At 44.4% G+C, this 19,938-nt stretch overlaps 2 protein-coding genes across 2 annotated transcripts; both read left to right on the top strand.

Moving 5' to 3' along the window:
- The first annotated feature begins 6,668 nt into the window (after nt 1-6,668).
- LOC123059537 (abscisic stress-ripening protein 1) lies at nt 6,669-7,197 on the top strand. Its single transcript, XM_044482079.1, has 2 exons — nt 6,669-6,797; nt 6,905-7,197. The coding sequence occupies exons 1-2, from the start codon at nt 6,669-6,671 to the stop codon at nt 7,067-7,069; spliced, it is 294 nt and encodes a 97-aa protein (XP_044338014.1). The 3' UTR covers nt 7,070-7,197.
- A 5,620-nt stretch (nt 7,198-12,817) lies between these two features.
- On the top strand, nt 12,818-13,443 carry LOC123059536 (abscisic stress-ripening protein 1). The gene is made up of 2 exons (XM_044482078.1): nt 12,818-13,059; nt 13,162-13,443. The coding sequence occupies exons 1-2, from the start codon at nt 12,928-12,930 to the stop codon at nt 13,360-13,362; spliced, it is 333 nt and encodes a 110-aa protein (XP_044338013.1). The 5' UTR covers nt 12,818-12,927; the 3' UTR covers nt 13,363-13,443.
- The last annotated feature ends 6,495 nt before the right edge of the window (nt 13,444-19,938 follow it).

The raw sequence follows: 19,938 nt of genomic DNA, 5'->3' as shown, positions 1-19,938 counted from the left end.
GCCTCTATCTTTTTGGGATCAATCTCTATGCCATCTTCATGAATAATGAAACCCAAAAACTTGCCAGCTGACACGCCAAAAGCACACTTCAAAGGATTCATCTTCAGTCCATACTTTTTCATTCTTTCAAAAGCTAAACACAAATCGGCCAAGTGAGATTCAAAAGCATCCGATTTGACAACAATATCATCAATATAAACTTCAAGTATGATACCGAGTAAATCATGGAAAATCAAATTCATAGCCCTTTGATATGTGGCTCCAACATTTTTTAATCCGAATGTCATCACTGTCCACTCGAATAAACCAACGAAACCAGGGCATCGAAAAGAAGTCTTGTACATGTCCTCTTCAGCCATAAAAATTTGATTGTATCCGGCATTACCATCTAGAAAGCTAATAACCTTATGCCCAGAAGCATCATTAATAAGCATATCGGCTATTGGCATAGGATACTCATCTTTGGGTGTAACCCTATTCAAATCTCTGAAATCAATGCACACCCTCAACTTGCCGGATCCTTTCTTCTCCACTGGGACAATGTTAGAAATCCACTCGGCGTACCTGCAAGGTCGAATGAAATTAGCTTCAAGCAGTCGACCGATCTCTTCCTTGATCCGGTCATATGTTTTCGGATTAAATTTTCTGGACGACTGTTTATAAGGTCTAAAACCGGCCTTTATAGGCAACCGATGCTCCACTAGCTCTCTGCTTAACCCTGGCATCTCATGATATTCCCATGCAAAGCAACAAACATATTCTTTCAATAGCTCGATTAACTTAGCTTTACAATCGGCTTTCAAATTTTTGTTTATAAATGTCGGTCGAGTGACTGAACCATCTCCAATATCTACCTCTTCTAATGGATCGGCCGACGTAAAACCTTGTCTAAGTTTATCCATGTCATCCAACTCCTCTATAGACTCATACATATCGTTCTCGCTGGACCGATATTTCACAACACGTTTTTGTAACCACTCAGAGCTAGAATCCATTTAAACATATCATACCTTGGAGCCGATTGCATTCAGTCGGCTTTAAAGAGACGGGCACAAAACCATTCTTGGTTGCGCTGAGAAAATCAAACTCTGATAAGTCACGTCCCGTCAAGCAAGTAGCATTGGGATGTTGCCAATCCACCGACGCATTGGCCAAAGCAACACAGGCCGAGTTATCCGCATGAATGACTTCCACTTCATCATCAACCCACTGAATCAAAAACTGGTGCATAGTGGATGGCACACACTGGTTTGCATGAACCCAATCACGGCCTAGTATGACGTTGTAGTTACCTTGCACCTCGGCGACAAAGAATGCAGTAGCCAAAGTTTTGCTTCCGACTGTAAGCTCCACATACATCACACCTTTGGCTTCAGTTTTCTCTTTGCCTTCAAACCCGTTAAGCACCATATTGGTCTTGATCAATTCTTCATCAGGCAAACCCAATTTCTTGAAGACCGAATAGGGCATAAGATTTACCACAGCACCACCATCAACAAGCATCCGAGTGAGCGACGACCCATTGATATGACCTCTGAGATATAATAGTTTCAAATGCGTTACTGGTTCTTTTGGCTTCTCGAATATCGCGTTTTTAGGGCCAACATCCAGCTGAGCCACCTCCCCTTCCTCATCTACAGCACGAAACTCAGCAGGCAAGTAATACACCATATTGATATCCATACCTTCATGAACCGGGTGTAGACTCATAGTCCAACATATCAGCCTCCTCCTCAAGTGCATTCACCGATTCAGAAATTTGTCCGAGTGAAGAGGAAGCAATAGGTAACGTAGACGATGCAATGATTGCGTCGTCCTTTTTTGGTAGTGTAGGTGCTGCTGTGATAGGCGTAGAGGCCACTGTATCTCGTATTTGTTTGGGCCTCCACACTTGTTTTGTAGGTACCATAGGCCGAGTGTCATTGAACAACTTATCCGTTTGCTTCTCCGCCTCTTGTTCTGCCATCTCTTGGCTCCTTAACCTCTGTAGTTTCCTCTTCTGTGTCTTTGTTAGCCCTGGAGGACACCACTTTGGCTGAGTGTATTTAGGATCTCTCGTTTTTACTCGGCTGGCACTTGCTTCATGGTCATTAGCCGAGTGCTTTGGCGCAATAGAAAGTATCGGCTCAGCCGGTTTGCTATGCACAATTGACTGCTGTATGGCAAATGTTTTGGTGCCCAAGATAAGTGAGTCGGCATCCGTTTTCTCCTTGCTTTTTCCCGACTCAACTGCTGCAACACTTGGTGACTTAACACGCCATTCTTTTCGACTTTGCAGATGCATGAAATTTCCACTCGGGCGCAGCTTTTTACTCTGATGGAATCCACTCGGATGGATGTCACTCGGATGGAATTCACTCGGATGGATCTAGTCGGATGGAATCTATTTGGCCACATTTTTTCACCCGGATAGCTTCCACCTGGGTGCATCCTTACACTCGGATAATTTCCACTCGGTCGCATATTTTGACCAGCCGACTGATAGCCACCGATGTTGAGTCGGCCATTATATGAGTAATCAAGTCGATCCCACACAGATTGCCTCTGCTCTTCTGAAAATTGCGCCTTTGGTCCACTCAGTTTTGTATACCGACTGAACATATCAGCTGATGGTGACCTTGGTCGTTTCAGATGAGTCGGTCGATTGAAACTAGAACCGGCCGACTGGTTAGCATACTTGGACAACAACATATCAAAAGTTGGCTTGATTCGCTTGCGCTGCACTTTAGCTTCATTCTTCTTCCACTTGCCAACTTCTGAACTCTTGGGCTTGACAAATTTAACATGAGTATTTTCTTGCACTTGCGGTTGCCCCCCGAGTGCAGGATTCTTGATGGTGATTTTGATCACTTCCTTGCCATCGGGTTGCTTATCAAGCACAACCTGTCTTCCCAAGACCTTGTTGTCCTCCTTGTCTTTCCTGGGCTCACCGACAATGACATTAGCTTTATTAGCAGATTCGGCTACCTTCGGCCGAATGAGTAGCTTCTTCCCCTCCAAATCCATGGTATTCATTGAAAAAGGCTGTTTATCAACTTGCATTTTAGAAAAGTTCAATCGTCCGTCATTAATGGCCGATTGTATTTGTCGTCGAAAAACATTGCAATCGTTAGTAGCATGAGAAAAAGAATTATGATATTTGCAATAAGCGCGCCGTTTCAGCTCTTCAAACGGCGGCAAAGTATGAGTTATTCTAATAATTTTAGCTTGCAACAAAGCATCAAATATTTTATCACACTTGGCAATGTTAAAAGTAAACTTCATCTCTTCATCACGATTCTTATGAATCGGTTTCAGATCATTGCAAGTAAATGGTTTGGCCTTAGATGGCCAAACAAATTCAGTAGAAAAAACATCACCCTCATCGTCTGAGTGATCACTATCATATTCGATCATTCATTCGATCGGCTTTGTATCTATGCAATCGGCTTTGTATCTATGCACTTCTTTGAGGTCTTTGCTTCAGCTTTCGTGAGCCAAAGCCCTTTGTAAGACTTGGTTGATATTTAAGAACTCATAGCCTTCTAGCTTTTCTCCGATGGGAGTTTTCAAACCACTCAGCACTAGGTCTGCCAAGTCTCTCTCGGTTATCACCAAACTAAAACACCGGTTTTTTGTTTCTCTAAATCTCTTGACGTAATCGAAGACCGATTCATCATGCTTCTGCTTAACCGATGTTAGATGTGACAACTTGAGTTCATTGTCGCCGCTATAAAAGTGATCATGAAACTTCTGCTCTAGCTGCGACCAAACCCGAATGGAACCATGGGGTAAAGAAAAAACCATGAAAATGCGGTACCAGTTAATGATAAAGGAAATAAACGCACTTTCAATTCGTTCAATGAGCCTGCCTCACCCAATTGTGCTAAATATTGACTAACATGCTCCCATGTGGTTTTTGTGCCTTCTCCACTAAATTTAACAAAATCTGGAATTTTATATCCTGGAGGGCACTGGATGGCATCAAAGTACTCAGGGTACGGCTTTTGGTAAATCGATTCCGAGGTAACTCAACTCCAAAATTCTCTCGAAGCATCTTAGCCATCTCCTCTCTAAGATTAGCTAGACCATCATCCATAGTGGACGATGACGCTTGTGGCAGTGGCATAGGAGGAGTAGGGTTACTAGCTGTAGGTAAGAATTGTGGCATGTATGTCGACCCAAAATTTGGTAGTGGTCGAGTGGTTGTAGGTGTAGGTAGGGTTTGGTTCAGCGCTGCCACCGAACCTGGCATGCTCATAATAGGATTAATAGGTGCAGTCACAATCTGATTTGTTTGAGTAGGATAATAAGTCATCGGCATGGGAGGCGCCGATGAGATAGGCAAAGCCAGATTAGGGTTTTGCACACTAGCAGCTACACCATCATTACCACTAGATGATTGAGATATATTTTTTTGAGCATTGGTATTTTCTATGAAAGTTTGATAGACCAGATTGTTACCATCAGCAATACGACTCTCAATCTCAGCCCACTGCTCAGGAGAAAAGGTAGTACTCACAGCGGGTTTAACCTGCTCGGCTTGAAGAGGAGGAAACTTGATTTCTCCAATCGGAGTGATGTTGCCTTGGCGATCCTTCTGGAACTTTGCAAGGAACTCCTGCAAGTCCTTCTCCTCGCGCGCCTTCTTGTACTCCTCATAGACTTGGCGATGATCGGCTGATATCTCATCAAGACTGGGCTTAATGATGTTACGTCTACCTCAGATGGCTTGGGAAGATCAGACATGGTGGATGATGATGATTGATCTTCATTCCCCAGCGGAGTGGCCAAAAAGTGTGTTGACACACGAAAACGTCACGTGTACCCTCGACGCCGGGGGTGATGCACCGCAGCTCACGTCGAAGGAGACCCGACCGACAGCGCGATACGCAAGACAGTCGACGGGCGCTTTTGCAGACCCGAAAACCCCACACCCCCGGGAGGGACCCCGTCAGGGAGTGCGGCGGCTATGGGCTGCCCTAGGTTGATTCGCTCGCCCCTAGAGCCTCGGGATTCGCAACTCTCAAACACAAAGAACAGCGAAGAATGAGATAGAAAAACGGTGGAGAGATAAAACGTAGATGAAAAAGTAGTATATTGATTTTTTCGATTGTGTGTTGTTTCAATCGGTCGTCACCCCCAACATATATAAGAGGCGGCTGGACTTCCCGTACAAGCAAAGGATTTATCTAGGCTTTCCTTACAAGAAAATTACATCAATTCATGTCCTAGAATCCTAGTTCTGGTCCCACTCGGATTCAGCCCGAATCTGGTCCAATCTTCTGTCTTGCTCCTTGCGTGGGCTGTGGAATCTGCATATGACTTCCGATGGAGATGGTTCAAATATCAATTATGTGTGCTTCAACGAGGCCAACAATCCGTATGTTGATCACTTTTCCAAATAAGGCCATCTTGAATACTCCACGGGGTCATCTCTAATTTCGAGTCGGACTCGTTCATGTAGCTGACTGGACCGTCCGACTCTTGCAGCGTCTCTGCAGGTCGTATACTACGTCGGATGATGATGACTCCAAAAGCAAAGTTGACCGTTTCGATGTTACGAACAACTACTGTGTTGAACACTTCTTCATCCGAAGCCATCTAGATAAGTATTTGAGCCCATCTTCAGCATCTGGTCGGATTGGCCTCGACAGTTTCTACTGTTCACGGCAGCAAGCTTTCCCGGCAAGGTTACTGTTCACGGTGTCAAGCTTTCCCCGGCAGGTTACTGTTCACGGCGGCAAGCTCTCCCCCGGCAAGGTTACTGTTCACGGCGGCAAGCTTTCCCCAGCAAGGTTACTGTTCACGGCGGCAAGCTTTCCCCGGCAAGGTTACTGTTCACGGCGGCAAGCTTTCCCCGGCAAGGTTTTTGAGGCAGTAAACGACCTCGGATGAAAATGTGTCCAAAAGCAAAGTTGACCGTTTTGACGAGACGAAAAACTTTCGTATTGAACGTTTTCCGATTCGAGGCCATCTTCTGGGCCAAAACACTCACGCATTACATCAGACACTTGCCAAGACATGTCTGGTCTTCCGCGTCATATTTCGCCTCTTGACAGGGCTGCATCCAGATAGCTTTAACTTTTGCATATGAACTCGGATTGAGATGATTTTTATATCAAAATCGACCGATTCGACGAGACGAAGACAATTCATGTAGAGTATTCCTTCATCCGAGATTGTCCTGGAGGCGTACTTGACCAAAAAGCACTCAGAACACCTACATGACAATCTGAGTGTAGTTTTGGTCTTTGATATGATGCCGAATGATTATGGTCCAAACATCAAAGTTGTTTCACTCGGCAATGTGAAATTTCTCATTTAGAATATTTTGTCATTTGAGGCCATCTCCATTACATTCTGCATTGTGCCAAAATCAGGTGTCAACACGAACACAAAGCATCTTCTATTTGTGAGCAGAAGAGTAGCTAAAAGCACACGTCGAAAAAGTTGAGAACGCGTAAGAGGAACGCGCGTAGGTACGTGCGAGTCAGCTGCATATGCTAGCGCTGCGCCCGTACATGATCTTCTCCATCCTATATAAAGAGACATGCATGCCCTCATGTCAAGCACATATCACAAACACAGATCCTCCTCCTTCAAACACATACATAGATCCTCATCCTCCTATATACCCATCGATCACACAAGGCACGAGTGCGTACGTACACGGACGTATACCGGTGATGGGGCGCCACAGCAGCAGCGGCAAGGCCGAGGCGGGCGGCGAGCAGTACCGCAAGGAGGAGAAGCATCACAAGCACATGGAGAAGTTGGCCAAGCTCGGCGCCGTCGCAGCCGGAGCATACGCTAGGGTACGCCCCACAGCTCACGCTTTACATATTACTTGCGCAATTGATGGCATATGCATTACTCTACTCATGGTTAACTATAGCGCTGATAATTACTTGACAATATGCAGCACGAGAAGCACGAGGCGAGGAAGGACCCGGAGCATGCAAGGTCGCACAAGATCAAGGAGAAGATCGCCGCCACGGTCGCCGCCGGCAGCGCCGGCTTGGCGATCCATGAGCACCACAAAAAGAAAGAGGCCAAGAAGCACGCCCGCCATGGCCACCACCACTGATACACATACACTCATGGATGCAAATGCACACGTAGACCCTTGCTAGCTATCTTATATGTACGGCCGGTTACATTCATTCATTTTGTTGTCTTGTTCCATAGTACTGAATTGCTGTTTGGTATGTGTATTTTCGTCACATAGTCATGTTGGTACATTCTTGTAGTACATGTTTGGGCACATCTCCTCTAATAATAACCTACACGCCTTCTTTTCTCTCGAAATAGCAGGGATCTCCATTGAAAATGCCCAACATTACAACATTACTAGATGTCATGGAGTACTTTCTTGGGTTCGCGTCACCGCCACCCAAGGGCGTGAACCACATGATAAATATTTGTCTCCATGACTCGTGGTTACTTTCTTCTACCGAGCCTTATTATTTGGTTGAGTGTTGCATTCTACCGTAACATGTTGGTATTGTTGCAAGATCTATTGCCTCATATAGGTTGAAGCAACTTAGTTGTATTTAAACTTTGGAGAACTTATACTTCCACTGTCTCTAAATCAACTAGGAAATTTAAAATATGTAGTCAGCTATTTGACCCCACCTCTAGTCGTCATCTTTGATCCTTCGCATGGGGATTCGAAATTTGTGTCTTCTGACCCATAACTAGAATAGTCTTGATAAGTCTCAATCGACTAAGCTTCGTTAAGTCTCACTCGGTGCTATATCCGTGAGATCTTACATTGAGATCCGTGCAAAATTTTATTTTTAGATTTTCCCTTTTCTCTATTACATGTTATCACTTGACTGAGACTTGGTTAAATCTCAGTCGACTGAGACCAAGCCACACCCAAATTAGAATGAACCAAATCTTGAAGAAAAACATCACCTTGAGTTAAATGAAGAAGCTCACCCATTTCCTTTATCAACATCAACTCTACCCTTTATTTGACAACTAGGACAAGGTTATTACTACCTGGACTATCTAGCTCAAGGCGACTTCAATGAAATTGTGCATGCTCATGAGAAAGAGGGTGGAGTTGCACACCCCAACGTTGTATGCAAGCGTTTAGTAATGCTCTTTGATTGCAGTCTGGATTATCTTGGATATAGTGGTGATATTTTCTTGTGGCGCTGGGTCATATGCATGAACGGCTAGACTGGGAAGTGGGCAACAGTGGATGGGTTGGTTTGTTTCCCTGCTTCGATGTGTCAAATGAACGCTTCGACAAATCGGTACCATCACCCGATTCTGGTGGACATCGAGTTCCAGCTAGGCCTGCAACCAAGAGGGTCTAGTGGAACGTTGTCTTGCCGAAGAGGATCTCAGAGAATTGTCCAAACTGCATTAATGTGGGAAGATGCATGGTGTGGTGTCTCTAGGGCAGCTCACATCGGTCATTCGCTCTGCGCTACACCGCTAGGACAAGGAGGTTTTGAAGGGGCCTCATAGTAGAGTCTGAGAATTAGAAAAGAAACTGAATGAAATAACGCCCAGCCCACTAACATGAAATTCCTATGAAATGGAGTACCTGCTAGAACAGGAAAAGAATTTACTAGATCCAAAGAGGCGTGCTGATTGGCTCAGTCACGGTGACCAAAACAATGACTTCTTCCACAGGGCAGCGATGGGACGACGTAAGGAATTTACATTAAACGATTGAAATGCGATCCATGTGATTGGATTGAGGACCAAGACATTATTGATAACGTTAAGCCTAGTGTGACCGAATATATGATTTGTTTTGCGAGAAACCGGATATATAAATTAGGAGTTAAACAAACCTTACACTAGAGATGAGGTTTAAAAAGCTATGTATAATATCAACAAATTAATTAAAGGTACCAAGCCTGGATGACCTACATGTTGTTTTCTACAAGAGTTTTTGCCACAAAGTCGAGGACGATCTCATTGATGAAGTGTTGTTGGCAGTAAACACTAGGAAGATTCCGGATGGCTAGAATAATACCACTATATTTCTCGTCCCTAAGATCGACAATCCTGAGGTCATAACTCAGTTTTTTGGCCCATAAACTTATGCAACGTGGTGTATAAGGTGATTTGAGAACTGCTTGTTAACCGTCCGAAATTTCTTCTGTTGGAGATTATTTCGCCAAACCAAAGTGCTTTTTTCCTGGGAGGTCTTATCTCAGATAATTTGCTGATGTCTTTTGAATCTAATCATGCTATTAAAAAGAAGCATAAAGGTAAATATGGAACTTGTGTGGTGAAGCTTGGCATGCACAAGGCATATGATAGGGCCAAAAGGATTTATCTAGAGAGGATCTTATTACACCTGGGGTTCACGACATATTGGCTGTCACTTATTATGTATTGGAAATATGCCTTAGAGACAATAATACCATATTATTATATTTCTATATTGATAATTAAGAGTTTACATTCTATATTATAACTGCTATGATCATGGAATAAGCGATCCAATGGGAAACTCATATGCACATGTGGAGTGATAGATGGTCAAAAAAGATTCCTAGTCTCGTCTCTAAGACTAGCTGAAGTGTTGTTGGTGATCACATTTTCCAGATCTTAGGATATCATTAAGTGTAACGATAGTTCTAAAACAAAATTAAGAGTATGACCTTAGAATAACAATCATATTGAATCGACCCAAACTTGTTTGTTATACTTTGAGATAATATCGCCGGAACAAAACCGGTAGCGAGGAGACCGGCATAGTGAGCATGTGTATGACTCAAGAGAATACCGATATACCTCACCTTGGGTTTTGTAAAGTATCACGAAGCAAAGGAAATAGCCCATCAAAACCAAAAGTTCACTCGAATGTCATCATGTACTCATAGGGATCGATATGGATGTCCACGGTTTCACTTTCAGTCATTGAACGAAAGGGGTTTTGTTCATGTCTATATTTTACCAAACCTACAGGTTCGCAAGCTTAATGTAATCATGATCTGCTGAGTGTTAGTATGATAGGAGTAATGAGAAAATATTTATGAAATTGTTTCATTAATATTCGAAATAGTTTCGAGAGGAACCGGAAGCGCTTCGGGGTTTCCGGAAGGGTTTCAGAGTTTATCGGACAATACTGGGTATTACCGATAATATATATATAGGTGAAAATGTCTCCAGAGATGTTAAATTAATAATAAAAGGCTCTAATAATAGTCATGAGGCTTTTATATTAATTAAATATCAATGAATCTTAAAAGGCCAAGTGGTGGAAGGAGAATTGGTCCACAAGGGCCCAATAGGGGAGGCGCCCCCTTTTCCTCATGGAAAGGAGGGAGGGAGGATTCATCACTGCACGGTAAACAAACATCACATAATCATGCTATAGATGTCCTTGCGAAGGGTGCAACGCCGGTTAGAATAAAGTTACTCTTGTTCTTCTTTTGCTGTGATGAATCCTTACGGGCTAGTGCCACAAAGCCAGAGTTATCATCACTTCATAAGTCCAATCTTGCGAAATTTGGGTTTTTGTTCTCACAGGTGTGTTCATGCGGATATGATGAGTTTGTGTTAGCGCCTGGTGCTTTTGTTGGTCTGATCTCTTGTGGCTTCAGTGTGCTTATCTGGCATCTTGGTGAATATTTTGTATTTCAACAACCTACATTTCTAGGGGGTCATCCCGGCCGAAGAACGTTCGACGCACACGATGTTTCATCTTTTCACATGGACGACTCATGCGGATGTCAAAAAACCTTTGAAGGTAGTTAATATGCTGATGCAAGTATACGGTTGGCCGTACCACGACCGAGGTGTGATTGCATTATCTTTACCAATGCGGTAATGCCTTGCTAGTAGGTCATGTTGCAAGGATTGTCACCATGGAAAATAAGTCTCCAAGAAATATCTTGGTAATTCATCGTAATAGTGTAATTTTCTTGGGTCTATGATCCAAGGCATTGTACCTCCAATGGATGTTGAGCTTCAATAAAACTATTGATGATTCTTAAAATAAAATTAAAAAGGAAAGCTAAGGGCATCTCCAACATCGATCCGTAAATTCGCTCTGACATCTGTCCGCGGATATGGGGACCAGTCGCATATAAGAATGTGGGAGACGACCATCCAACCATAGCCGCATATATTCAAAACATCTCGCGAAACATTTGGCTAAATGAACCTACTAAAAGCAAACATTTGGCTAAATGAACCTACTAAAAGCACTAAGCAAGGCTACGAAGTACACCACTATGGTGGAAGCAAACATTCCGCCAAATCGAAGCAAGGCTACTAAGCACGCCATGCCATGGCGGAAGCCAACCTTCCGCCAAATGAATGCCTATTTTGATTAATTAAAATACTAATTAGCACCTTCCGCCAAATGTAAATGTATTATTCAGTACTACCTTCCGCCAAAGTGCTAGCAATTTGCTGCAATTATCACATTGCATTTCACTAAATACTAGCCATCATAGGCAGACGCAGAGTAGAGATGATACATGACGGCTTTTTGTTGGTCATCCAGATGTCAGGACTCTTACAAAGCTCACCTACGTTCTGTTCCAATTTGTGGGAGAACGGATGTCCCGACCCGTCGGCGGACCGATGCAGAACCGTACTGAATGGCACAATACATGAACACAACACAGTCCAAACGTATGCGAACAGTCTGAAGGTTGACGTTGAAATGCCCTAACTTATCATGCGACTTTTTTTATGGTAATCCATCATGAGATTACTGGCAGTAGAAAAGTCAAAGGGTGTCTAAGAAAAGGCTTCTCGTGAGGATAGTACTTTGGCAGCTTACCACATGTGCATGTGGCGAAATTACTAGTTTTTTTTAGCTACTTAATTGAATGCTAAAAAATGACCGTCTTCTTGCTGCTACTTTTGAACATAGTACATATGCAAATGCTTATACATGTGCACATACACTTATTTTATTCTTATGAGCATCATCGAGAGACTGAACGAGAACATCATCTTGCGATTGACGAAGTCGATACAGATGCATTTGTAATCGACGAGAACGTCTCCTCTCACTGAACGCACAGCGCCGGAGGATGTGAAATAAATCTATGAAAATACAATCAGCGGTGTCAAGTTTAGGACTTGAATCATGTTGCGCTAGAGATAATACTGTCCTTCTAACCTTCCTACTACAGGTTGGTTCGCCTTTGCCTCTTTTTGTTGCATGGATAGATACTGTAGATGATACGTCAGGTATGGATCCGTTTCAAAAAAAAATGTTACTCCATTTGTAAAGAAATATAAAAATGTTTAGATCCCTATCTTATACTCTCTCCATTTCAAAATAAGTGTCTCAACTATAATACAACTTTATACTGAAACTAATACACAATTGAGTCACTTATTTTGGGCCGGAGAAAGTATTTCTTGAGAGAGGAAATACTTTCAGGTAGATGCACGTACGTCCACACGAGCTAGCGACACGTACGTCTTGCTTAGTTCCAAGTTAATTAGTCGGGTCGAAAATTCCGTAGCTGTTCCGGGCAAAAAAAGAAAAATCCTTAGCCGTGTTGCACCGACCGGCCGACCGACGCGGTTAAGCTAGAATGCGAACGAACTCGGTCTAGTTTCCGTTTCTACTGGAAATCCAGTGGCGTGCGTGTCATTTTCTATCTGAAGAAGAAAACGCGAGGGCGATTGATCGAGCCACATCTAGTCTACGAAAGCGAAATATATCTGCGATCGGTCGGTATCGATATGAACAAGGCTCAATAATTGCTTGAAAATTGAGAACGCGTAAGAGGAAGGCGCGCACGTACGTGCGAGCTGCATGTTGCGCCCGTACACAGATCCTCCTATATAAAGAGACATGCATGCCCTCATGTCAAGCACATATCACAAACACACAAACACAGATCATCATCCTCCATTCCTCATGTATAGACAAGGCAAGGCACGAGTTTAGTTCGCACACCGAGGTACTCCATTGCTAGCTCGGAAAGCTAATTTGTGATGGGCCGCCACAGCAGCAGCAGCGGCAAGACCGAGGCCGGCGGCGAGCAGTACCGCAAGGAGGAGAAGCATCACAAGCACATGGAGAAGCTGGCCAAGCTCGGTGCCGTCGCCGCCGGAGCATACGCTAGGGTACGCAGCAAACACCTCATGCGTTGTACTACTTATTTTCTACGTAATGTGAATTACTCATGCTTAACTAGAACTAACAATCACTTCACGATCGGTATACAGCACGAGAAGCACGAGGCGAGGAAGGACCCGGAGCATGCGAGGTCGCACAAGATGAAGGAGAAGATCGCCGCCACTGTCGCCGCCGGCAGCGCAGGATTCGCCATCCACGAGCACCACAAGAAGAAAGAGGCCAAGAAGCACGCTCGTCATGCCCACCACCACAGATACAATCATGGATGCATATGCACATGTAGACCCTAGCTAGTTATCTTATATGTACGGCCGGTTATATTCATTCATTTCGCTGTATTGCTGTTTGGTATGTTTATTAGTTTTGATTCATGCTAGGCCATTGACGTCGTTGTGGCATACTATGTTGGTACATTCTTGTACATGTTTGGGCACATCTCCTCTAATAATCTAAATGTCTTCTTTCGAAATAGCATGTATCTTTTTTTTTGCGAGTTCAGAAATAGCATGTATCTCCATTATTGTAGAAGGCATCATTACAAGATTACTTGATGAGTCCATGTCATGGAGTACTTTCTTAGGTTCACGTCACCACCGTCCTAGGGCGTGAACCACGTGGTAAATCTTTGTCTCGTTGACTTGTGGTTACATTTTTCTACCGAGCATTATTATTTGACTGAGTGTTGCTTGCTACTGTAACATGTTGGTCTTTTTGCAATATCTGTTGTCTCATATAGGTTAAATCATCTTAGTTGTATTTACATTTTAGAGAACTTATAATGCCGCAGTCGCTAAATCAAATAAGAAATTTCGAATGTGTAGTCTGCTATTGACCCCACCTCTAGTCGTATCTTTAATCCTTGGCCCATAATTAGAATCAAGCAAATAGACCAAAAAAACATAATCTAGCGTTAAAAAATGAAGAAGGTTCACCCATATTCCGTTATCAACATTATCTCTTCCCTTAATTGACAATTAGGTCAAGGTTATTAATCCATCTGAAGGTGACTTCAAGTAATCTTGCATGCTCATGAGAAAGAGGGTGGAGTTGCACACCGCCAACGTTGTATGCAACCATTTAGTAATGCCCTTAATGATTACAATATGGATTATCTTGGTTACAGTGGTGATATTTTCTCGTGGTGCAGGGGGTCACATGCATGAATGAGCAGTGGGCTATAGTCGATGGAGAACCTGCTCCGGTGTGTTTCATATGCAAATGGAGAACCTGCTCAAACAGGAAGAAATCTACTAGATCCAGAGAAGTTGTGCTGATTGGCTTACTCACGGCGACCAAAACACTTACTTCTTCCATAGGGCAGCCACGGGGCGACATAATAAAATTCTCATTAGACGATTGAAAGCAGATACAACTGATTGGATCGAGGAGCAAGAGATGTTCAAGTCACATGTGGCGACCTATTTCTGTTCCCTGTTTTTGCCGGTGGTCCGAGAAACTGACCAGGATATTATTGATAAGGTTAAGCCCAGTGTGACCGAATATATGAATGTGGAGTTAGACAAACCTTACACCAGAGATGAGGTGAAATATCTATGTATAATATGGGTGATTTAAAGGCACTAGACGCGGATGGCCTACATGTTTTCTATAAGAGATTTTGCCACATAATCAGGGAGGATCTCATTCATGAAGTGTTAGCAAACTAGTGTTGGAGACTTTTATTAGAACCTGTCTCTTTATGAGATAGCGTGTTGAGAGCAAAATACACCCCTGCTGATGGAGACCTCCTGAAGTGCAACCTCAAGAAGGGGAGCTCTTATACTTGTCAAAGCCCGTGGGGTGGGATCCAAACTTTTAGGGCATGTTTGGTAGCCGTAGCAACTTTTGTCTGCATTGCATGCTTGACCCAGTTGAGCCTAGCTGAGTAAAAACAAGCAAAAACCAACATTTGCATGTTGTTTTGTTGCCTGGATACCCTCTACCCTACCTGGGGCGAAACGGAAGGTAGGATGTTTCATTGCCCGCTTGTTTAGGTGGAAACACAAACCATGGCGTTTGGTTACATGCAACACATGTGGTCTGGCAACCTCCTCATCAAGGTGGCGAGGTTACCCGCACACTAATCAGGTAGAAAAACGAAAAGACACACATAGTAGCATATAAACATAGTTTTAAACCAAACCAAGCAGTTATGACGATAGTACGACACTTCAACCAAACAGTTTTGAACCAAACCAGTACGTCATTAAACTAATAACAAAACCAGCACGAGCACCAGAGAGCTCTTCTAGACGTTTACGGTGATGGTGTCATCGTGCCTCCCGTACTTGGTCACCACTTCAATGCCTTCTCCATGGCTGGCATCACCTCCTTGCCCTTGTTCTCCGTGTCGATCTGCATTATGAGCATCACAAAATTCTGCATTACGAACAACACAAAGTTCAAAGGTTGATCGGCATTAAATCCTATCGTCCACCTCTCCGAAACACCTATATTTACTCAGCCAAACACTAACTACTTACCGACCACCGCACTCAATTAAGCCTCCTTGTCTCTCACTCCTCTTCCACCTCTTCATCTCCATGAACTCCAACCCCAACCCCTTCCCTTGGGGCATTGGATGGAGGGCTTTCTTCCCCGGGTGCTCGCTCGGTGACCGCAACAAGTTCGAGAACACCATGGAAGTGTGCTCGAACTTCACTAGCATCGAAGACATGCAAAAGGAGGCAGACATTGTGGTGAAGAAGGCGACGGCGAAAGAGTTGAAGACGCTGATTCTGACCCAACGAAGGGTTCTATGTCAGTGGACATCCTGCACAGGGCCATGAATCAGACCGATTCCGGTGATGCTAGTTAGAGGGCAAGATGGTCCAAGTATAGGGGGTACATGGCTCATCAAGACCAACTTCCTGCGTTATGGACTAAGACATTGGTGGCACCGGGGGTCATCGGTCTAGAGTTGGAGGAGGAAGAAGAAGCGGTGGAGGTGGTGGTCAGGGCGCTGGAGCCAGGCCACAGTTGTATGCCGATCGATCTGAACACCGGCAAGGATGAGGAGATGGTGCATGCTACGGTAGCTAGGGTGCCGGAGCCAGGCCCCGCCGCTCCAAGCACCTCTAGGGTTATCATGGCTAGGATTTACTACTATTGTGTAAGATTAACCTCGAATCCCTGTTCCACCTGTACTCAATCCCGAACAAAACCTAAAATCCATCGCTACTTAGTACTAATGAAGAAATGTTGATCAATCTTATGGCTATTTACCCCGATTCCCCTATCCCGTAGAATGTGGATTGAATAGGTGGACCGAATCTTAATGCGGATCGAATATGATAAACATAAGCGAGGAGATGAAAATAGGGCTTTCCGCCATTGCCGAAGTGCTGCAGGTGATGTTGGTGATGCCGGTGATGGAGGCCGATGGTTGGCTTACTGTTCTCCGATCCTCTTATAGCAGTTGTCGGTGTGAGAATGGTAGAATGGTGAGGGAAGGTGGGGGTAATTATTGCTGGTGCTTCAGAAAACAACACGACGTCTTGAGTGTGGCTCCTCGCGTGCAGCTGACGCCACCGTCGTGCATCCCACGCACATGGCTGTTGAAAAACTGTCGATTCGTAGGTTCCCAGCGAGCCTGGCCCCAAGGTTCTTTAAGTTTGTGCTATAAAAGACAAACAGTGAAAGCAGGTAACCAAACAACCCATTTTCTTCCCGGGCGGGCTTGGTTGGCCTATATGCAGGCAACCAAACACGTCCTTATAAGAGGATACATATGGAGAGTAAGTGATGGATCACAAATAAATATCTGGGAGGCCCCTTGGATCCCTAGCAGACCTGCCATGAAAGTGATGAAGAGTAGAGGAAACATTCTGATCATGAAGGTTTGCGACCTACTCAATGTGGACAACAGAGAATGAGATGAACAACTTATCACAAAATCTTTTTGGCCAGTTATTGTGCAACGAATCCTAGACATCCCGCTTGCTATGGGAATGATGGAGGACTTCGTTTTCATGGCACTATAACATGAGTGGTATATTTTTTGGTAAAAAGGCTTATCGCGCAGAATGGAAACACTAACATGGACGAAAGTTGAGGAGATCCCCATGTACTAGGGACGTGTCTGTTAGCTTGCATGAGGCCCGGTCTGGCTCACGCGAGACGGAAAGGCTGATTGGTTGCCTGCTTTCACTGTTTGGCCCGCATGGCACGGACCTTAAAGCACTCATGGTCCTGGCTCCCTGGGAATGCACGAATCGGTAGTTTCTCCAGGGCCAGGCCCGAGCGGTGCACGTGGGCTGCGGCGGCTGCACGCGCGCGGCCATGCTCAAGAAGCCGCGTTGCTTCCTGAAGCGCCGGCAGTTATTAGCCTCACCGCCCCTCACCGCTCCCTCTTCCCACACTCTCCCACTCTCCCAACTCTCACCGGCGGCGGAATATATGAGCAGAGCAAGAATACCACCGGACTCCATCACCGGCGAGCGGATCATCAGTTGGCCCGCGACAATGGCGGTAAGCACTTCTCTCTGTTCGACATGCAGAACTTTTCCCCCTTCGATCCGGCGATAGATTCGATCCACGGCGGAGGGGAATGGGGAATAGAGGTAGATAAGCATGTAGAGGTAGTTCATACTAGTTCATACGAGTTCATAGTACTTCAAACTAGTTCATGCAAGATTAGAATAGAGGTAGATGCGATCACCAGAAGGGGGATTGGGGTATAGGGGGTACACAACGGACACTGGCTCACCGCGGCGGTCGTCACTGGTGTGTGGAGCGGCGGGTCGAGCCGCTGGGCTTCATCTTCTTCTTCATCCCCGTGCGGGCCGGCGGGACGTCAACGTCGTCCTCGCCGGAGCGAGGTCGATCTGCCAGGTACAACAGTCTGGCTTCGGTGCCCTCGCTGGCATCTGCACCACTTCTTCCTCCTGCTTAGGCTCCCCATCGATGACCGCCGGTAGCGCGTTAGCCGTCTCCCAATACACTGCGGCACGACGGTCATTAGGAGCCCAGTAGTTCTTATACTTGCATCACTTCTTCCTCTGTTTAGCATCATCAGAGACGGCCTGATTCATGGCCCAGCGAATGATGACGACTAGAAGTGGGGTCAAATAGCCGAATACATATTTTAAATTTCCTAGTTGATTTAGAGACAGTGGAAGTATAAGTTCTCCAAAGTTTAAATACAACTAAGTTTCTTCAACCTATATGAGGCAATAGATCTTGCAACAAGACCAACATGTTACGGTAGAATGCAACACTCAACCAAATAACAAGGCTCGGTAGAAGAAAGTAACCACGAGTCAGGGAGACAAAGATTTATCATGTGGTTCACGCCCTTGGGTTGCGGTGACGCGAACACAAGAAAGTACTCCATGACATCTAGTAATGTTGTAATGTTGGGCATTTTCAATGGAGATCCCTGCTATTTCGAGAGAAAAGAAGGCGTGTAGATTATTATTAGAGGAGATGTGCCCAAAAATGTACTACAAGAATGTACCAACATACTATACGAGGATTAGAGGGATGTCTATCTAAGTGGGAGTTCTTAAGTAATTTGATTAATTGAACTTAAACTTGTCATGAACTTAGTACCTGATAGTATCTTGCTTGTTTATGTTGACTGTAGATAGATGGCTCATGCTGTTGTTCCGTTGAATTTTAATGCGTTCCTTGAGAAAGCAAAGTTGAAAAATGATGGTAGCAATTACACGGACTGGGTCCGTAACTTGAGAATTATCCTCATTGCTGCTCAGAAGAATTACGTCCTAGAAGCACCGCTAGGTGCCAGGCCTGCTGCTGGAGCAACACCAGATGTTATGAACGTCTGGCAGAGCAAAGCTGATGACTACTCGATAGTTCAGTGTGCCATGCTTTATGGCTTAGAATCGGGACTTCAACGATGTTTTGAACGTCATGGAGCATATGAGATGTTCCACGAGTTGAAGTTAATATTTCAAGCAAATGCCCGAATTGAGAGATATGAAGTCTCCAATAAGTTCTATAGCTGCAAGATGGAGGAGAACAGTTCTGTCAGTGAGCATATACTCAAAATGTCTGGGTATAATAATCACTTGATTCAATTGGGAGTTAATCTTCCGGATGATTGCGTCATTGACAGAATTCTCCAATCACTGCCACCAAGCTACAAGAGCTTCGTGATGAACTATAATATGCAAGGGATGAATAAGACTATTCCCGAGCTCTTCGCAATGCTGAAAGCCGCGGAGGTAGAAATCAAGAAGGAGCATCAAGTGTTGATGGTCAACAAGACCACTAGTTTTAAGAAAAAGGGCAAAGGGAAGAAGAAGGGGAACTTCAAAAAGAACGGCAAGCAAGTTGCTACTCAAGAGAAGAAACCCAAGTCTGGACCTAAGCCTGAAACTGAGTGCTTCTACTGCAAGCAGACTGGTCACTGGAAGCGGAACTGCCCCAAGTATTTGGTGGATAAGAAGGATGGCAAGGTGAACAAAGGTATATGTGATATACATGTTATTGATGTGTACCTTACTAGAGCTCGTAGTAGCACCTGGGTATTTGATACTGGTTCAGTTGCTAATATTTGCAACTCGAAATAGGGACTACGGAATAAGCGGGCACTGGCAAAGGACGAGGTGACGATGCGCGTGGGAAATGGTTCCAAAGTCGATGTGATCTCGGTCGGCATGCTACCTCTACATCTACCTTCGGGATTAGTATTAGGCCTAAATAATTGTTATTTGGTGCCAGCATTCAGCATGAACATTATATCTGGATCTTGTTTAATGCGAGACAGTTATTCATTTAAATCAGAGAATAATGGTTGTTCTATTTATATGAGTAATATCTTTTATGGTCATGCACCCTTGAAGAGTGGTCTATTCTTATTGAATCTCGATAGTAGTAATACACATATTCATAATGTTGAA

Source organism: Triticum aestivum, chromosome 3A, assembly GCF_018294505.1.
Source record: "Triticum aestivum cultivar Chinese Spring chromosome 3A, IWGSC CS RefSeq v2.1, whole genome shotgun sequence".
NCBI classification, from domain to species: domain Eukaryota; kingdom Viridiplantae; phylum Streptophyta; class Magnoliopsida; order Poales; family Poaceae; genus Triticum; species Triticum aestivum.
Note: the sequence above shows the minus strand (reverse complement) of the source record. Positions and strands in the feature narration are given on the sequence as shown.